The sequence below is a fragment of the Artemia sp. Qi Xiang Cuo genome, chromosome 9 (assembly GCF_049724085.1).
Source record: "Artemia sp. Qi Xiang Cuo chromosome 9, ASM4972408v1, whole genome shotgun sequence".
Taxonomy (NCBI): Eukaryota; Metazoa; Arthropoda; class Branchiopoda; order Anostraca; family Artemiidae; genus Artemia; species Artemia sp. Qi Xiang Cuo.
Genome location: NC_142802.1, coordinates 48019913 through 48035921, shown reverse-complemented (window position 1 = coordinate 48035921; position 16009 = coordinate 48019913). Strand labels below are relative to the sequence as shown.

The window sequence follows — 16009 nt, the reverse complement described above, 5'->3', positions numbered from 1 at the left end:
CGTCCCGTAGCCCCCCCCCCCTACCGGATACGGCCTTGTCAATGACTGAAATTAGGTGCTCATTTTTTATCAGAGAAAGGATGCTAGTTCGATAAATTATTTTAGGATTAGCACAATAAGAAATACAATTCAATGATATTATTCTCATTTACTTTACACAAATAAGTTAATAAGAAATAGGAACAGGCAAGGACGAATTCAGCTCATTATTGGTTTTAGGCGGAGGCAGATATTTCTCAGAACTATTTTTTTTATTTACTTCAACATTATAGAGTCACGGGGAAACGCTAAGTCGTATTTTTTTGTAAGGGGGAGGGGGACTTAGACCACAGCTACTGGGAAAGTGTCTGAAAATTTCGAAAAAGAGCAAAAAAAATTATATTCATAGCTGCCGTATAGTCAACAATAGCTACAGCATCTATTTAAAAAAAAAAAAAAAAAAAAAAAAAAAAAAAAAAAAAAAAAAAAAAAAAAATTGAAGAAGATCATTTTATCCACTAAATAAACTTTGCATAATATATAAATAAATCTCTAGAAATCGAAACAAAACTAAATAACTAAATAAGTTAAAAATAATTTGAAATAAAATATTAAAACAACCCATCACCATAAAAATCTGCTTAATAAAAGCAAATCAAATGCATAGTCACAAAGTTAATATACGCTACCTCGATTTGATAGCAACCGAATTCATAAAATCACAATTCAAAAAAAAAAAAAATATTTCACAGCTACTCCTATTTAAAAAAAAAATTGTTCAATGAAAGGTTGCTTATGAATAACTATTGAAAAATTAATTTCACAGCAGGATTAAAAAAATTCGCGCTTCAAACCTTTTTTTATCGATTTAGAAAAACAAGATAAATGATGTGCAATTAAGCCGTTTTTGCGTTGTTATCCTTGTTGATGAAAGTTGACGATAGAAAATTTGAAATTAAACTCTTTCGAAGATGGGTCTAAACATTAAACGTGACTTTTTGATAACCGAGACATCTTGATAATAATTTAAATAATATTATTCTTGTTGATTCATTTTAAACACCGTTATGTAGGTTGAAATGAAGGACATTTATTTCCCAATTTTACCAAATATAACCATGGAGCAGTACTACCGATATTCCATGATATATAGCGATGCCGATATTACACTGATACTGATATTACGATGAACTTCAAAAATCAAAATTAATTCACTACCTTTCATGTCCAAAAGAATAATATGAATTAATAAAATCTGGAACATCGATAGATCTGGATTTTAAAATTAATAAAATAACTATGAAATAAATGAAAAAGATACGAATCTTAATGTTACAGTTTTATCTTAACACCATTTTTCTTTTGAATATATGACTTCATATGTATTTACTTTTCGGAATAAAATTTAAGAAATAAAATTTGAATCTTCGGAAAGTCAATCGAAATCTTTTTCAATACAGGTCAACTAATAAAAACCACAGACTAAAAAAAAGAACTCATCAGCATTGATCTATATACAAATCCTCTTAACTATAAAAGTAAATAATATTTGATAAAGAATCAATAAAAATGGTTCAAATGAACCAATTCCAGTTTAAATAAATCATAAGAAAAAAAAAAAAAAAAAAAAATCAGAATTAGGAATGCATCTAAAATAGGCTAAGGATAGAATTTAAAGGATTCAAACTAAAAATCTTTAGATGCATTTTCCTCTTTTCAATTTTAATTGCTTAAATACATTAATTAGTCTTAAAAACCCGAAGTAATACAATAAAAACAAGAACAAAGTTCATTTAAATTAACAAGTTCTTATTCATACCTGATTATTTAAGAAATTCAGAAATAAAGTAACTTTTAATTTAAAATGAAGAAGATTATACTCATTCTTTATTGTTTTTTTTGTATTGCTGATGGCGAGCAAAGCTCACCAGACAGCAGACAGCAAAACAGCAGACAGCAAAATAACAGGTTAGCTGTTAGACTAACAGCAAATAATGTTGTCTTAAAAAACAAGGTTTTCTTCAAATATAGTTTTCTTTTTCAGCAACAGTGGTCATGGAGACCTCCTGTGACTCATTAACTTTCTTGTTATGGAAAAAAGGGTTTATAAACTATTTGTACAGGGAATTAACAAAGAAATTAAGCAACTTTGCATACGCAGTTATTATTTATCCCTGTTTACCAGCCCTTTAACTCTGTTGAAACAAGGATTGACAGGCCTACAAATAAATAGATTTTTTTTCGAACGTCACATAACGTTTAATAGCTGGGTTACCATGACTGGCTCAAAGAATATGGGAAACTTATAAGGGTGGGTACTGATGCTAGCGTAAAAAAATGATCAGCGGCATCTAGCGTTTGACAATGCGCCATTTTTTTCTGGTGTAATAAGAAGAATAAATAATTTAATTAGCAAAATTGGTAAAATTAAGTAGTAATAAGTGTCTGATCTTAGCTCGTGACAAAAAAAAAAGACTCCGAAGCTTGAAAAACCAAGTGCTACCAAATGTTAGATTGCGTTGATACTTTTTTGTCGAAACTAGCGCCAGTTTCCACTCTTATTAGTTACCGATAATTTTTGGACTAGCTATTAGAAACAAACACAACTGTTGATTGCTGTATCATAATATTTTCTTGTTTTGTACCCTTTTTAGGCAAATAAAACTGTTACATTTGAAAAACAAATCGATATGCAAAACCTCTCAAACACTGTCAAAAATAGGCATAAAACTGAAGTTCTATACATGAATTTGGTTATCTTCACTGCTGTCCTCACTATCTAAAGGCATCTCTGAAAGGGTATCATGGCTTCTTCTCAAATGAAGCATACTTGGCATTCTATGGTAATGAGGTCGCACTTCTGTCATTGGCCGGTTATGGTCAAGTACATCGTATTCTTCTTCCTCTTCTTCTTCTGCTACTAAAAATAGGGAAAATATTCGTGTATTGACTGACATCATAAACATTTTTGAAATAAAACATTTGACATATATTGCTTACACTTATTTTTTTGACAATATTAGGAAATCAAACGGACGTAAAAATTAAGATATTTGATTACCTGTCAGCTACCCAGCGCTTTCAACTCTTATTGCAAAGTAAACTTAAGAGAATTGACAGAGGTCTGACCTGCTCAGCGTAAAGAAAAGAGCCCACAAGCAACACTTTGCTTTTAAGTAAAGTCTATGCGGCCAAATGCAGTCTGTATTTAATTCATTTAAATATTTCATTCTATATAGACTATCTTCTTCAAAATGTATATATAAATATTTTCTTTTTCACAAAACAGTTTAAAACCCACCTTGGGATTCACAATGATTTTATTTCTGTGTTCATGTCGTACCCTTAACTAAATTACTTTGTTTCCTCCTTGTAATATTCATTTGAAAATCTAATAAAATTTAGATGTTTAAACAAAAAGAAGGAAAAGAATAAGAAGAAAAAAGGGGAAAAAACTTCTGCCTGTCCTTAGTTTTCTGAATAAATCTTATACCATGACAATTTTCATCAAAATCTTTTGTCCAGAATTTTAAGCACAATTATTTTTGTGATCAGTAGCTTTGAAGAAACATTTAAGCTTTCATTACAATTTCAAAATTTTAAATTATAATACCATTTGCCAGTAAAAAAGAAGACACGATTAATGACAAAACCGGCTGTGTTGAAAACATGCAAAGTGTGAAAAGCTACTGTAGATGCAATTATATCATGCATAAGAAACAACGAAAACCGAGAATAGATATAATCCTTATTCCGTACTGTACCTAGTATAGTTTTATTGGCAATAGATTTCCCCGAATTGCTGGTCATAAATTACTCACTTCTTTTATTTCATCAATAATTTACAATCAATACATCAATAATAATTTACATCACATTATGTTACATCACATCAATAATAATTTACATCATATCAATAATAATTTACATCACAATAATAATTACAATTACTACATCAATAACTAACATCAATAATTTTATACAGAACACTCAAATCAGGTCTCTCCCAAAGCATCCACAAGTAACCGTCGAAGTCGGACGAAGAAGGTTATAGACAAGGAAGATCACATGACTTAAATGAGACAAGGAAGACTTCCTTGCGATGTTTAGTGCTGAACTCCTCCGGGACACCAGAAGAGTGCTAGACAACGAGCCACGATTGGTCGTTCACTTGATGATAAGTCTAGAGCTCTATGGTCGTCCTTAAACGAGCCGTGGTCTCTGGTTCAGGATCGTCCAACGCGGAGGTCAACCGTTGCTGCCGTAAACACCACTGTGTGTCGGACGAACTAACTCTAAGTTAGGCTGTTTCTTTCATATAATATTCTCTGGAGAAAAATTGCTTCCTCTGTTATTTTACCGTAAGAGCCAAACTCAAAAGCATCACAAAATTTGTCTCATTTGAGATACATTTAACCATGGAAATACAGAAGAGTTCTGCAGTGGCAAGCACATTTCTTGTGGTTCCTCTATTCTAATCTTCGTTCAAAGACTTATCAACCCATAGTTCTAATCTTTTTTCAAATTTTGAAAGGAAGAAATGACTCAAAAAATTGTTAAAAATTAATATATTTAAGCATTGGTGACCTAATGATCTTTACACCCCAAAGGGAAGCTAGAATAGAAAAGGTTACACCTTCCTTTATTATGAGAACCAAGGCCATCCCATCAATTTTGTCTGTTCGAGTCGTAAAAACGTAACAAAACTGTATGCAGTTTTGATTATTTAAGCACAATTATTTTGTGATCAGTAGCTTTGAAGAAGCAGTTTAAGCTTTCATTACAATTTCAAAATTTTAAATTATAATACCATTTGCCAGTAAAAAAGAAGACACGAAACAAAACTGTATGCAAACAAATTTCTGATGAGTTTTTAAAAGTTTTTTTCGTAGCCCACCCCCCTCTCCAAAACAAAATCCTGGATATGGATGGGAACCGATATTTTTTTAGTATATGACAACTGAATTGTCAAAAATTTTCCAACAGGGATTTTCCAGGTTCCAACTTGAAGGAATTGACTCCTCATTGCTATATGGATTCATTGTAAAGACTTTGTTAGCCCCTCATAACATCATTTATCCCCTCGAAACATCGCTTTAATAATTAAAATCGAGAAGGAAAATTATTTTTCCTATTTGGTAATGGGTGAAGGGGAAAAAGAATGGATGTGAAGAATGTAAGAATGTATATGAAAAATTGCTTCCTCTGTTGTTTTACCGTAAGAGCCACCTGTGTAACTAATTGGTCACTTCATAAAGCTGCCTCGAACAGTGTAGGATAGTAAACTTTTGAGTTCCGCCCGAAAACCAATTGAATTTAAATTCCTGCGTTGTTATTAATAGCAAGTCTGTTATACAAATCAAACAATTTTGCTTAATTGATTGCACCAAACTCTAACCAAGAGACCTATCTTTCAAAGTTTGCAGAATCCTTGTATTGCTGAATACTGCCGTCAATTATAGGATGCCAGATGTTGTTTTCCGCTGCAGTCCCAATATTTTCTCCCTGCTGTTTGTCTGTAAGAACCTTCACTTTGAATATGATTTGTTGCATGAACATGAACATCACAACAAAATCGAAGCAAGTAGTGTAAAGATGCAGAGCTTCAGTCTTTTCGTTAGTTATTTCCTCTGTCTATTCTATCCTGCTGCTCAAGAACTTCATTAATGGAATCGAAGCTGCTCTACAATAATATCAATACAGAGGCGCAGCTAAGTTTTTCAGAGCCCAGGGGCAAAATATTTATATTGTGCAAATTAAAACATGGTACGCCACTCCAGAGAGTTGCCAACGCCTCACTCAGTTTTGTCTGATTTTAGAAACTCTTTAACCAAAAAATTAGACTTTTAACTGTTTGTTGTTAAAGTCACAGAAACACATACTCTTTAATTATTTTTATACATTTGATTGTCTCATTCTTATACAAAAAACCCTCCCCGTCTTTCCATAACAAGGCATAACATTCGTATTTAAATCAACACTCTTGCGATCTTGATGTGGTTCTATCTATACAAAAAGCAAAGACCTTGTTTATCTCTACTATGGCAAAGTAAATCTGGTTTCTTCGACATCAGAAACACTACTGGCTAGATTACAAAACATTTTTGGGCAAAAACTGTCTTTTGGTGCCAATTGAGGACTCAAAAGCATCACAAAATTTGTCTCATTTGAGATACATTTAACCATGGAAATACAGAAGGGTTCTGCAGTAGGAAGCATATTTCTTGTGGTTCCTCTATTCTAATCTTCGTTCAAAGACTTATAAACCCATAGTCCTAATCTTTTTTCAAACTTCTAAAGGAAGAAATTACTCAAAGAATTACTAAATATTAATATATTTTAGGCATTGGTGACCCTAATGATCGATACACCTCAAAGGGAAGCTAAAATAGAAAAGGTAACACCTTCCTTTATTTTTATTTTTCAGGTTTTTTGAAAGTGGAATATATGGGAACCAAGGCCCTATCCAGGGATCGGTTGCCGGGTTTGAATCTCTCCCACTCCCAATTTTGTTTGTCCGAGTCGTAAAAACATAACAAAACTGTATACAAACAAATTTCTGATGAGTTTTTAAAAGTTTTTTTCGTAGCCCCCCCCCCTCTCCCAAAGAAAATCCTGGATATGAATGGGAACCCATATTAGTATATGTCAGCTGAATTGTTAAAAAATTTCCAACAGGCATTTTCCAGGTTCCAACACGAACGAATTGACTCCTCATTGCTATATGGATTCATTGCAAAGACTTTGTTAGCCCATCGTAACATCATTTATCCCCTCGAAACATCACTTTAATAATTAAAATCAAGAAGGAAAATTATTTTTCCCTATTTCGTAATGGGTGAAGAGGAAAAAGAATTGATGTGAAGAATGTATATTCACCTCTAATATTCAAATTATACCAAATGAAAAAAGGAAAACTAGGAGACATCTTGGAATATTAAAGTGGAAACTTCCTTGGATATACCTTTGTTAAGAAATGGAATTGGCTTCAATTTAAATATGACAAGTCCCGCAGAGAAAAAGGAAACTGAAAAGGAAAAGTTTTGACTTTATAAAGACGTCTATCTAAGAGAAAGTGTGAATGTGTATTAATTAGGAGAAATTCCTTAAAATTCTCCCGGGGACTATCTTAGAAATGACCATGTTTGTAACAAGGGGAAAAGAGAAAAGTTGAATGGATTATTATTCGAGTTCAAAGTTTATTTAGCTCCCTTCTTTTCACTTTTTATTGAAGTATACAGTTCTACTTCAATTCAATTCATTCGTTATTACCCAAAGTTAAGCACAATCTCCTGGCATTGCATAGCAATTTCTTTCTTTTGATCTGTTCCCAATTGCTGTGCCATCTTCACACCTAACTCGCAATACATGCAAACTACGCCAGCCATTGATAATTTCAAAGAGATCCCGTTTTTCTCTAAGAAATAGCGTGGTTGCTGCATGGAACCGTTATGAGCTTTTGATTTTGATTTGTCGTTAGGAGTTTCAAAAAATAAGTTAAAGTCCTTCCTTTTGGATATTTATTAGTTATTTTACTAATTTACTAATTATTATTATTATTAATTTGATGTTTTTTGTTTTTGGGCCTTTTTCTCGGGGCTTCATTTTCCTTCCGTTGTCCCACTGCTTGTTTAAAAAAAAAAAAAAAAAAAAAGTCAAAAAGTCTTCGTGTTTTATCGTCGGGTGGGATGTCTGCTGTGGCGTGGTGAGTAATTAACTTTATATCTATTATTTTTTTTCTTCCTTCTTTCTTTGATTAATTATCCATAGGTTTCATTATTTATTACTTTAGTTGTTTTATCTGTGCAAAACGAGCTTGTCTCTCTGCCACATATTGGTATACTAAGTATGTTATGCATATATGATTGGAAAATAAATGAACCTGAACCTACTGTTGTAAGTTAACCAACACTTTTGAATTCAAAAATGTTTGCTGCTGGTTCAGCCCTAACACACTGGCAATAATACTGTAGTATTTTTAATGATATATTTGTAAATTCACTCCTTACTCCCTTCCAAGAGGTTCAAACGTCCTTTAGTATTTCCTCCATTATCTCTTCATATCCCATTCAAGGACGTCTTTTGGAAATTCACTCCTCACTCTCTTCTAAAAGGTTCATACTTCCTTTAGAATTTACTCGATTATTTCTTCCTATCCCATTCAAGGACGTCTTTTGGAAATTAACTCCTTACTCCCTTCTAATAGGTTCATACTTCCTTTAGAATTTCCTCCATTATCTCTTCCTATCCCATTCAAGGACGTCTTTTGGAAATTCACTCCTTACTCCCTTCTAAAAGGTTCAAACTTCCTTTAGAATTTTCTCTATTATCTCTTCCTATCCCATTCAAGGACGTCTTTTGGAAATTCACTCCTTACTCCCTTCTAAAAGGTTCAAACTTCCTTTAAAATTTCCTCCATTATCTCTTCCTATCCCATTCAAGGACGTCTTTTGGAAATTCACTCCTTACTCCCTTCTAAAAGGTTCAAACTTCCTTTAGAATTTTCTCTATTATCTCTTCCTATCCCATTCAAGGACGTCTTTTGGAAATTCACTCCTTAATACCTTCCAAATAGGTTCATAATTCCTTTAGAATTTCCTCCATTATCTCTTCCTATCCCAGTCAAGGGCGTCTTTTGGAAATTCACTCCTAACTCTCTTCTAAAAGGTTAATACTTCCTATAGAATTTACTCTTTTATCTCTTGATATCCCATTCAAGGACGTCATTTGGAAATTGACTCCTAACTCACTTCTAAGAGGTTCATACTTCCTTTAAAATTTCCTCCATTATCTCTTCATATCCCATTCAATGTCGTGTTTTGGAAATTAACTCCTTACTCCCTTCTAAAAGGTTCAAACTTCCTTTAGAATTTTCTCTATTATCTCTTCCTATCCCATTCAAGGACGTCTTTTGGATATTTACTCCTGACTCCCTTCTAAGAGGTTCAAAATTACTTTAAAATTTTCTCTATTATCTCTTCCTATCCCATTCAAGGACGTCTTTTGGAAATTCACTCCTAACTACCTTCTAAAAGGTTCATACTTCATTTAGAATTTTCTCCATTATCTCTTCCTATCCCATTCAAGGACGTCTTTTGGAAATTGACTCCTTACTCCCTTCTAAGAGGTTCATACTTCCTTTAGAATTTCCTCCATTATCTCTTCCTATCCCATTCAAGGACGTCTTTTGGAAATTCACTCCTTACTCCCTTCTAAAAGGTTCAAACTTCCTTTAGAATTTCCTCCATTATCTCTTCCTATCCCATTCAAGGACGTCTTTTGGAAATTCACTCCTTACTCCCTTCTAAAAGGTTCATACTTACTTTAGAATTTACTCGATTATCTCTTCCTATCCCATTCAAGGACGTCTTTTGGAAATTCCCTCCTTACTCCCTTCTAATAGGTTCAAACTTCCTTTAAAATTTCCTCAATTATCTCTTCATATCCCATTCAAGGACGTCTTTTGGAAATTCACTCCTTACTCCCTTCTAAAGAGGTTCATACTTCCTTTAGAATTTCCTCCATTATCTCTTCCTATCCCATTCAAGGACGTCTTTTGGAAATTCACTCCTTACTCCCTTCTAAAAGGTTCAAACTTCCTTTAGAATTTCCTCCATTATCTCTTCCTATCCCATTCAAGGACGTCTTTGGAAATTCACTCCCTTCAAAGGTCAACCTTTAGAATTCTCCATTATCTTCCTATCCCATTCAAGGACGTCTTTGAAATTCCTCTCTCTTCTAAAAGGTTCAAACTTCCTTTAGAATTTTCTCTATTATCTCTTCCTATCCCATTCAAGGACGTCTTTTGGAAATTCACTCCTTACTCCCTTCTAAGAGGTTCATACTTCCTTTAGAATTTCCTCCAGTCTATCTTCCTATCCCATTCAAGGACGTCTTTTGGAAATTCACTCCTTACTCCCTTCTAAAAGGTTCAAACTTCCTTTAGAATTTCCTCCATTATCTCTTCCTATCCCATTCAAGGACGTCTTTTGGAAATTCACTCCTTACTCCCTTCTAAAAGGTTCATAATTCCTTTAGAATTTCCTCTATTATTTCTTCCTATCCCATTCAAGGACGTCTTTTGGAAATTCACTCCTTACTCCCTTCTAAAAGGTTCATACTTCCTTTAGAATTTACTCAATTATCTCTTCCTATCCCATTCAAGGACGTCTTTTGTAAATTCACTCCTGACTCCCTTCTAAAAGGTTCAAACGTCCTTTAGTATTTCCTCTATTATCTCTTGCGCTCCCATTCAAGGACGTCAGTTGGAAATTGACTCCTTACTCCCTACTAAGAGGTTCAATATTAGTTTATAATTTCCTCAATTTTCTCTTCCTATCCCATTCAATGACGTCTTTTGGAAATTCACTACTTACTCTCTTCTAAAAGGTTCATACTTCCTTTAGAATTTCCTCTATTATTTCTTCCTATCCCATTCAAGGACGTCTTTTGGAAATTCACTCCTTACTCCCTTCTAAAAGGTTCAAACTTCCTTTAGAATTTCCTCCATTATCTCTTCCTATCCCAATCAAGGACGTCTTTTGGAAATTCACTCCTTACTCCCTTCTAAAAGGTTCAAACTTCCTTTAGAATTTTCTCTATTATCTCTTCCTATCCCATTCAAGGACGTCTTTTGGAAATTCACTCCTTACTCCCTTCTAAAAGGTTCAAACTTCCTTTAGAATTTACTCCATTTTCTCTTCCTATCCCATTCAAGGACGTCTTTTGGAAATTCACTCCTTACTCACTTCTAAAAGGTTCATACTTCCTTTAGAATTTTCTCTATTATATCTTCCTATCCCATTCAAGGACGTCTTTTTGAAATTCACTCCTTACTACCTTCTAAAAGGTTCAAACTTCCTTTAGAATTTCCTCTATTATCTCTTCCTATCCCATTCAAGGACGTCTTTTGGAAATTCACTCCTTACTCTCTTCTAAAAGGTTCAAACTTCCTTTAGAATTTTCTCTATTATTTCTTCCTATCCCATTCAAGGACGTCTTTTGGAAATTCACTCCTTACTCCCTTCTGAGAGGTTCATACTTCCTTTAGAATTTCCTCCATTATCTCTTCCTATCCCATTCAAGGACGTCTTTTGGAAATTCACTCCTTACTCCCTTCAAAAAGGTTCAAACTTCCTTTAGAATTTCCTCCATTATCTCTTCCTATCCCATTCAAGGTCGTCTTTTGGAAATTCACTCCTTACTCTCTTCTAAAAGGTTCAAACTTCCTTTAGAATTTTCTCTTTTATTTCTTCCTATCCCATTCAAGGAAGTCTTTTGGAAATTGACTCCTTACTCCCTTCTAAGAGGTTCATAATTCCTTTAGAATTTCCTCCATTATTTCTTCCTATCCCATTCAAGGACGTCTTTTGGAAAATCACTCCTTACTCCCTTCTAAAAGGTTCAAACTTCCTTTAGAATTTTCTCTATTATCTCTTCCTATCCCATTCAAGGACGTCTTTTGGATATTCACTCCTGACTCCCTTCAAACAGGTTCAAACTTCCTTTAAAATTTCCTCCATTCTCTCTTCATCTCCCATTCAAGGGCGTCTTTTGGAAATTCACTCCTCACTCTCTTCTAAAAGGTTCAAACTTCCTATAGAATTTACTCTATTATTTCTTCCTATCCCATTCAAGGACGTCTTTTGGAAATTCACTCCTTACTCCCTTCTAAGAGGTTCATACTTCCTTTAGAATTTCCTCCATTATCTCTTCCTATCCCATTCAAGGACGTCTTTTGGAAATTCACTCCTTACTCCCTTCTATAAGGTTCTAACTTCCTTTAGAATTTACTCTATTATCTCTTCCTATCCCATTCAAGGACGTCTTTTGGAAATTCCCTCCTTACTCCCTTCTAAAAGGTTCAAACTTCCTTTAGAATTTCCTCCATTATCTCTTCATATCCCATTCAAGGACGTCTTTTGGAAATTCACTCCTCACTCTCTTCTAAAAGGTTCAAACTTCCTTTAGAATTTTCTCTATTATATCTTGCTATCCCATTCAAGGACGTCTTTTGGAAATTCACTCCTTACTCCCTTCTGAGAGGTTCATACTTCCTTTAGAATTTCCTCCATTTTCTCTTCCTATCCCATTCAAGGACGTCTTTTGGAAATTCACTCCTTACTCCCTTCTAAAAGGTTCATACTTCCTTTAGAATTTTCTCTATTATCTCTTCCTATCCCATTCAAGGACGTCTTTTGGAAATTGACTCCTTACTCCCTTCTAAGAGGTTCATACTTCCTTTAGAATTTCCTCCATTATCTCTTCCTATCCCGTTCAAGGACGTCTTTCTTTTCTTTTAGTTTTAACTGGATTGACCACAAAGCACGATTTGTGGCAGCCAATCACCCTTCATCGGTAAAAGTTAGCCATCTTTAACCTTTCTTTTAAAAGCCAAGAAAAAGCAGAGGCGTACCTTTGAATCCACTACTTTGAAATACATTATTTGCATAACTTTGCAATCTTGCCCCTGGGCTGCATGTATCATATTGCCCCAAAAGCTATTTTTTCGTGTTACCCATATTTTAGCACCCAGGGGGGAAAGGGCGGTTGGATGGAGTTGCGATCGGATCCGTCACTTACAATTGGGACTAGATCTGTGAATTATGTTCTCACTCAACTTTCTAAGATCGTTCGTTTATACGATGAGGCCAAAAAACATAAAAAATTGATTTTTCCTTTTCATTCTACTGCACATGCTATGATATATTTTAAGTAATAGAGTCATATAACACGAGCTTTGCTATTGCATTTGTATAAGTAGAACAGTGACACAAAAAGCGATCGAGCATTAGCAATTTGAAGAAAACGGGAATGGTGCATACATTTCCCCTAAGTCCAAAAGGCGTATCTCAATAGTCCCTAACTCTTGGGATTTCAGCATTTTAATGAGGTTTACTGGTTCACAGGCTCAGAAATCCATGTTATATTCTTCAGCAATTACTTTTTTTCTATTCGGGAATAAGTTTTTTTTTTTTGGGGGGGGGGGGATAAGGCAGAATGGCTCACTGAGAATTCTAGGCTTGAAAATACTAGAGAGGAATTTAGACCGCCTTTTATCATTAGAGGAAGCATCGGCTGCGGTAGTTTTGAAGGCTTTAAGGGATATTTTGTCAAGACATGTTTCGGAGGAAGGAGGGGGTTCAAACCGGCAGTCCCAACTATGGGGACAGCCTCGTCGCAGAAATATGGTAAAATGGACAGAGAGAGGGGAAAAGAGAGGAGGGAGAGAGAGAGAGAGAGAGAGAGAGAGAGAGAGAGAGAGAGAGAGAGAGAGAGAGAGAGAGAGAGAGAGAGAGAGAGAGAGAGAGAGAGAGAGAGAGAGAGAGAGAGAGAGAGAGAGAGAGAGAGAGAGAGAGAGAGAGAGAGAGAGAGAGAGAGAGAGAGAGAGAGAGAGAGAGAGAGAGAGAGAGAGAGAGAGAGAGATGGTCGATATCGATAGGCAAAATTCATTATTTTTTTCTCTCTCCTTAGAAAGATAAAACTTTTATGGGCAATGCCTTTGAAATTACCGCGGCCGTTCATAGGAGGCAGCTTAGAGCATTAGAACTTACCACAATATTCATAATCTAAAAATGTTAACGGTACAGGTAAAGGTACCGCCAACATAGCTGCATGTTAAACAAAAGGTGAATTAGAAAAGAGAGGTAGCTGAGGACATCACTCACATTTATATATATTTATATTAATACATTCGCATATCTCAGGCAAAGGACAGACTATCATACCTATGAGTTCTAATAAGGAATTTACCAAGTGGAAAAGTTTAATCCGCTAACAGTAGTGGTTGGCAATCTAAAGGATGAAAAAAAGTATAATTCAACAAACAAAGGCAATGTCTTGATAAAAAAAGGCAATAAATTTTACTTGAACAACAAGTTTCTATTATTATGAAAACACATATTGAGTCTTTTATTTCTTCATCTCTCTTAAGCAAGGCCGTACCCAGAGGGGGGGGGGGGTAGAGGGGTTTGAAACCCTCCCGAAATGTTTTTTGACTCGTAAAAACGCAATGAAAATGGATATAAACAAATTTTATATGCGTTTTTTGAGGTGTTTTCGTATAAACCCCCTCCCCCACGGGAAAAAAATCTTTGTGTAAGACTCCCTCCAAAGAAAAAATCCTGGGTACGGCCTTGCTCTTAAGTAGTAACTCTTAGTAACGTTGGTAGAAAATCCCCAGGAGTGACTGAGACTTTAATTGCAGAGACCAACAGAAAAAACGTCAACAAATACCTGTTCTAATAGTGTAGATATAAAGCCAACTTCAATGATTTCGTAAGAAAACTTCTAATTATATTATCAACGACCAAATATTTCTACCTCGTGTAAGTTAATATAAAAAAAACTGAAATATATTTGTAAAAAGAAATATAAAAAAAGTCCCTCCGCCACCCAGGAAGCAAGTACAAAATGCATAATTTTGTGAAGACGTTTCTGGAGGAAAGGGGCCTTATTCTAAATCTCCCAATCCCATCGGACAAAAAATTAAACACATTACATAAAAATGATTGCACCTATAAATTATATTTTAAATTCATTAAACAAAAACATTTGGTCATTCAATTAAACTTAAGTCAAAATTATTTAATAAAGTATTATTCAATAAATTTATGATTATTACAATAACTACGATTGTTCAATAAAATTACATTTTTCTTTCAAAAATTCAACATCTGACGAAAGGTGAAACATCTGACGAAAGCTGACGATAATAAAAAAATAATTGTAGAAAAAAGTAAAAAAAAACATAGGCAAGTCTTTTTGATTTAGGTATGAAACTAATTACATTTGTAGATACTACGCATTTAACAATACTGAAGTGAAAGTACTTTAAGTTACAACCACGTCTCATCGTTTTTCGAGTCATTAAAATGGGGAAAATTAGAATCAAAGATTAAAGCATTGACATGGTAATTAAGACATGAGTTTGGTCTAGATCTTACCTTGAGGTGAGAGGAGGAAAGGATGGAAAGGGGGAAGAGGAATACATATGAGAGGTGGGAAAAGGGGCAATCCCGCCAAACTGTTTTTATCGCTTTTTGGGGAAATTCTTCTGTTATATGGAAACATTTTATGACTTTTAGGCTCTAAAGGAAAAACTACATATTTGAATTTTGGTTTTCAAGAGATTCAGTTGGCACTCTGCAAAATTTAGCGTAAAAAAGTATCTGTTACTTGATTTTTGCAGCATTGAAAAACAGACAACAACGGACTACTTCCGATTGCGAAAACAAGACATTTTGACTTAAAAAATATGAGCCCTAGTACTACTGCTCCTACTAATAACTGAAAAAATTGGTAGTTATCTTTTTTTTTTTTTTTTTTTTTTTTTTTTGTGATATCAAAATTTTCTAAAACATAAAGAACTAAGCGTATGAGACGGGTATGCGTAATCAAATAAAAATGATTTTTGAGATAAGCTGCATGTAAATAGAAAACAAGAATTAGAACAAAAATGATATCAGCTAAGCTTATGATGTTAACTTTAATAAAAAATACCACAAGCTGTAAAAAAAAATTAACACGGAATCAGTTTTGGCGCGATAGATGCGAATTCTAAATTTTCAGTTCAAATGCGAATTTCAAATTATGAACTCGAAATTTCCTATAGTATTAAGACGTAGGCACGGAAAATGAGTATGCATCATCATATGGATACTTTTCAGATGAGCTAAATATAAAAAAAATATCATGGTTAAGCTTGCAATGTTAACTTTAGATAAAATGTCATAAGTTGAAAAAAAATGTAATGGGGAATCTATTTTGCATGAAGAACAACTCTTCTTTAAAGAAAAATTGACCACCAATACAAGAGCGCCAATAGAATACTTTCACAACAGTCACCATTATATAAAAAAGTACGTGCTTATTGGTAATAGGACAAAAAAAATGGCAGAGCTTATTAATGGCATACTTTACTTAGTGGTAACGTTCCGCATTATTTGAATACATACAGTGGTTTCAAATAGCTATCGCGTCTAGTTGGAACCTATTCTAAGCCCACACAACTGCAAATGTGACGAGTGGA

At 34.1% G+C, this 16009-nt stretch overlaps 1 protein-coding gene across 1 annotated transcript in view; it reads right to left on the bottom strand.

Moving 5' to 3' along the window:
• Positions 1–1592: 1592 nt before the first annotated feature.
• Positions 1593–16009, bottom strand: part of LOC148948734 (uncharacterized) — an 82508-nt gene continuing 68091 nt past the window's right edge. The window contains exon 9 of the mRNA XM_089095006.1: positions 1593–2899. Coding sequence (XP_088951132.1) covers positions 2718–2899 — 182 coding nt within the window. The 3' untranslated portion in view covers positions 1593–2717. The remainder of the gene's footprint in view (positions 2900–16009) is intronic.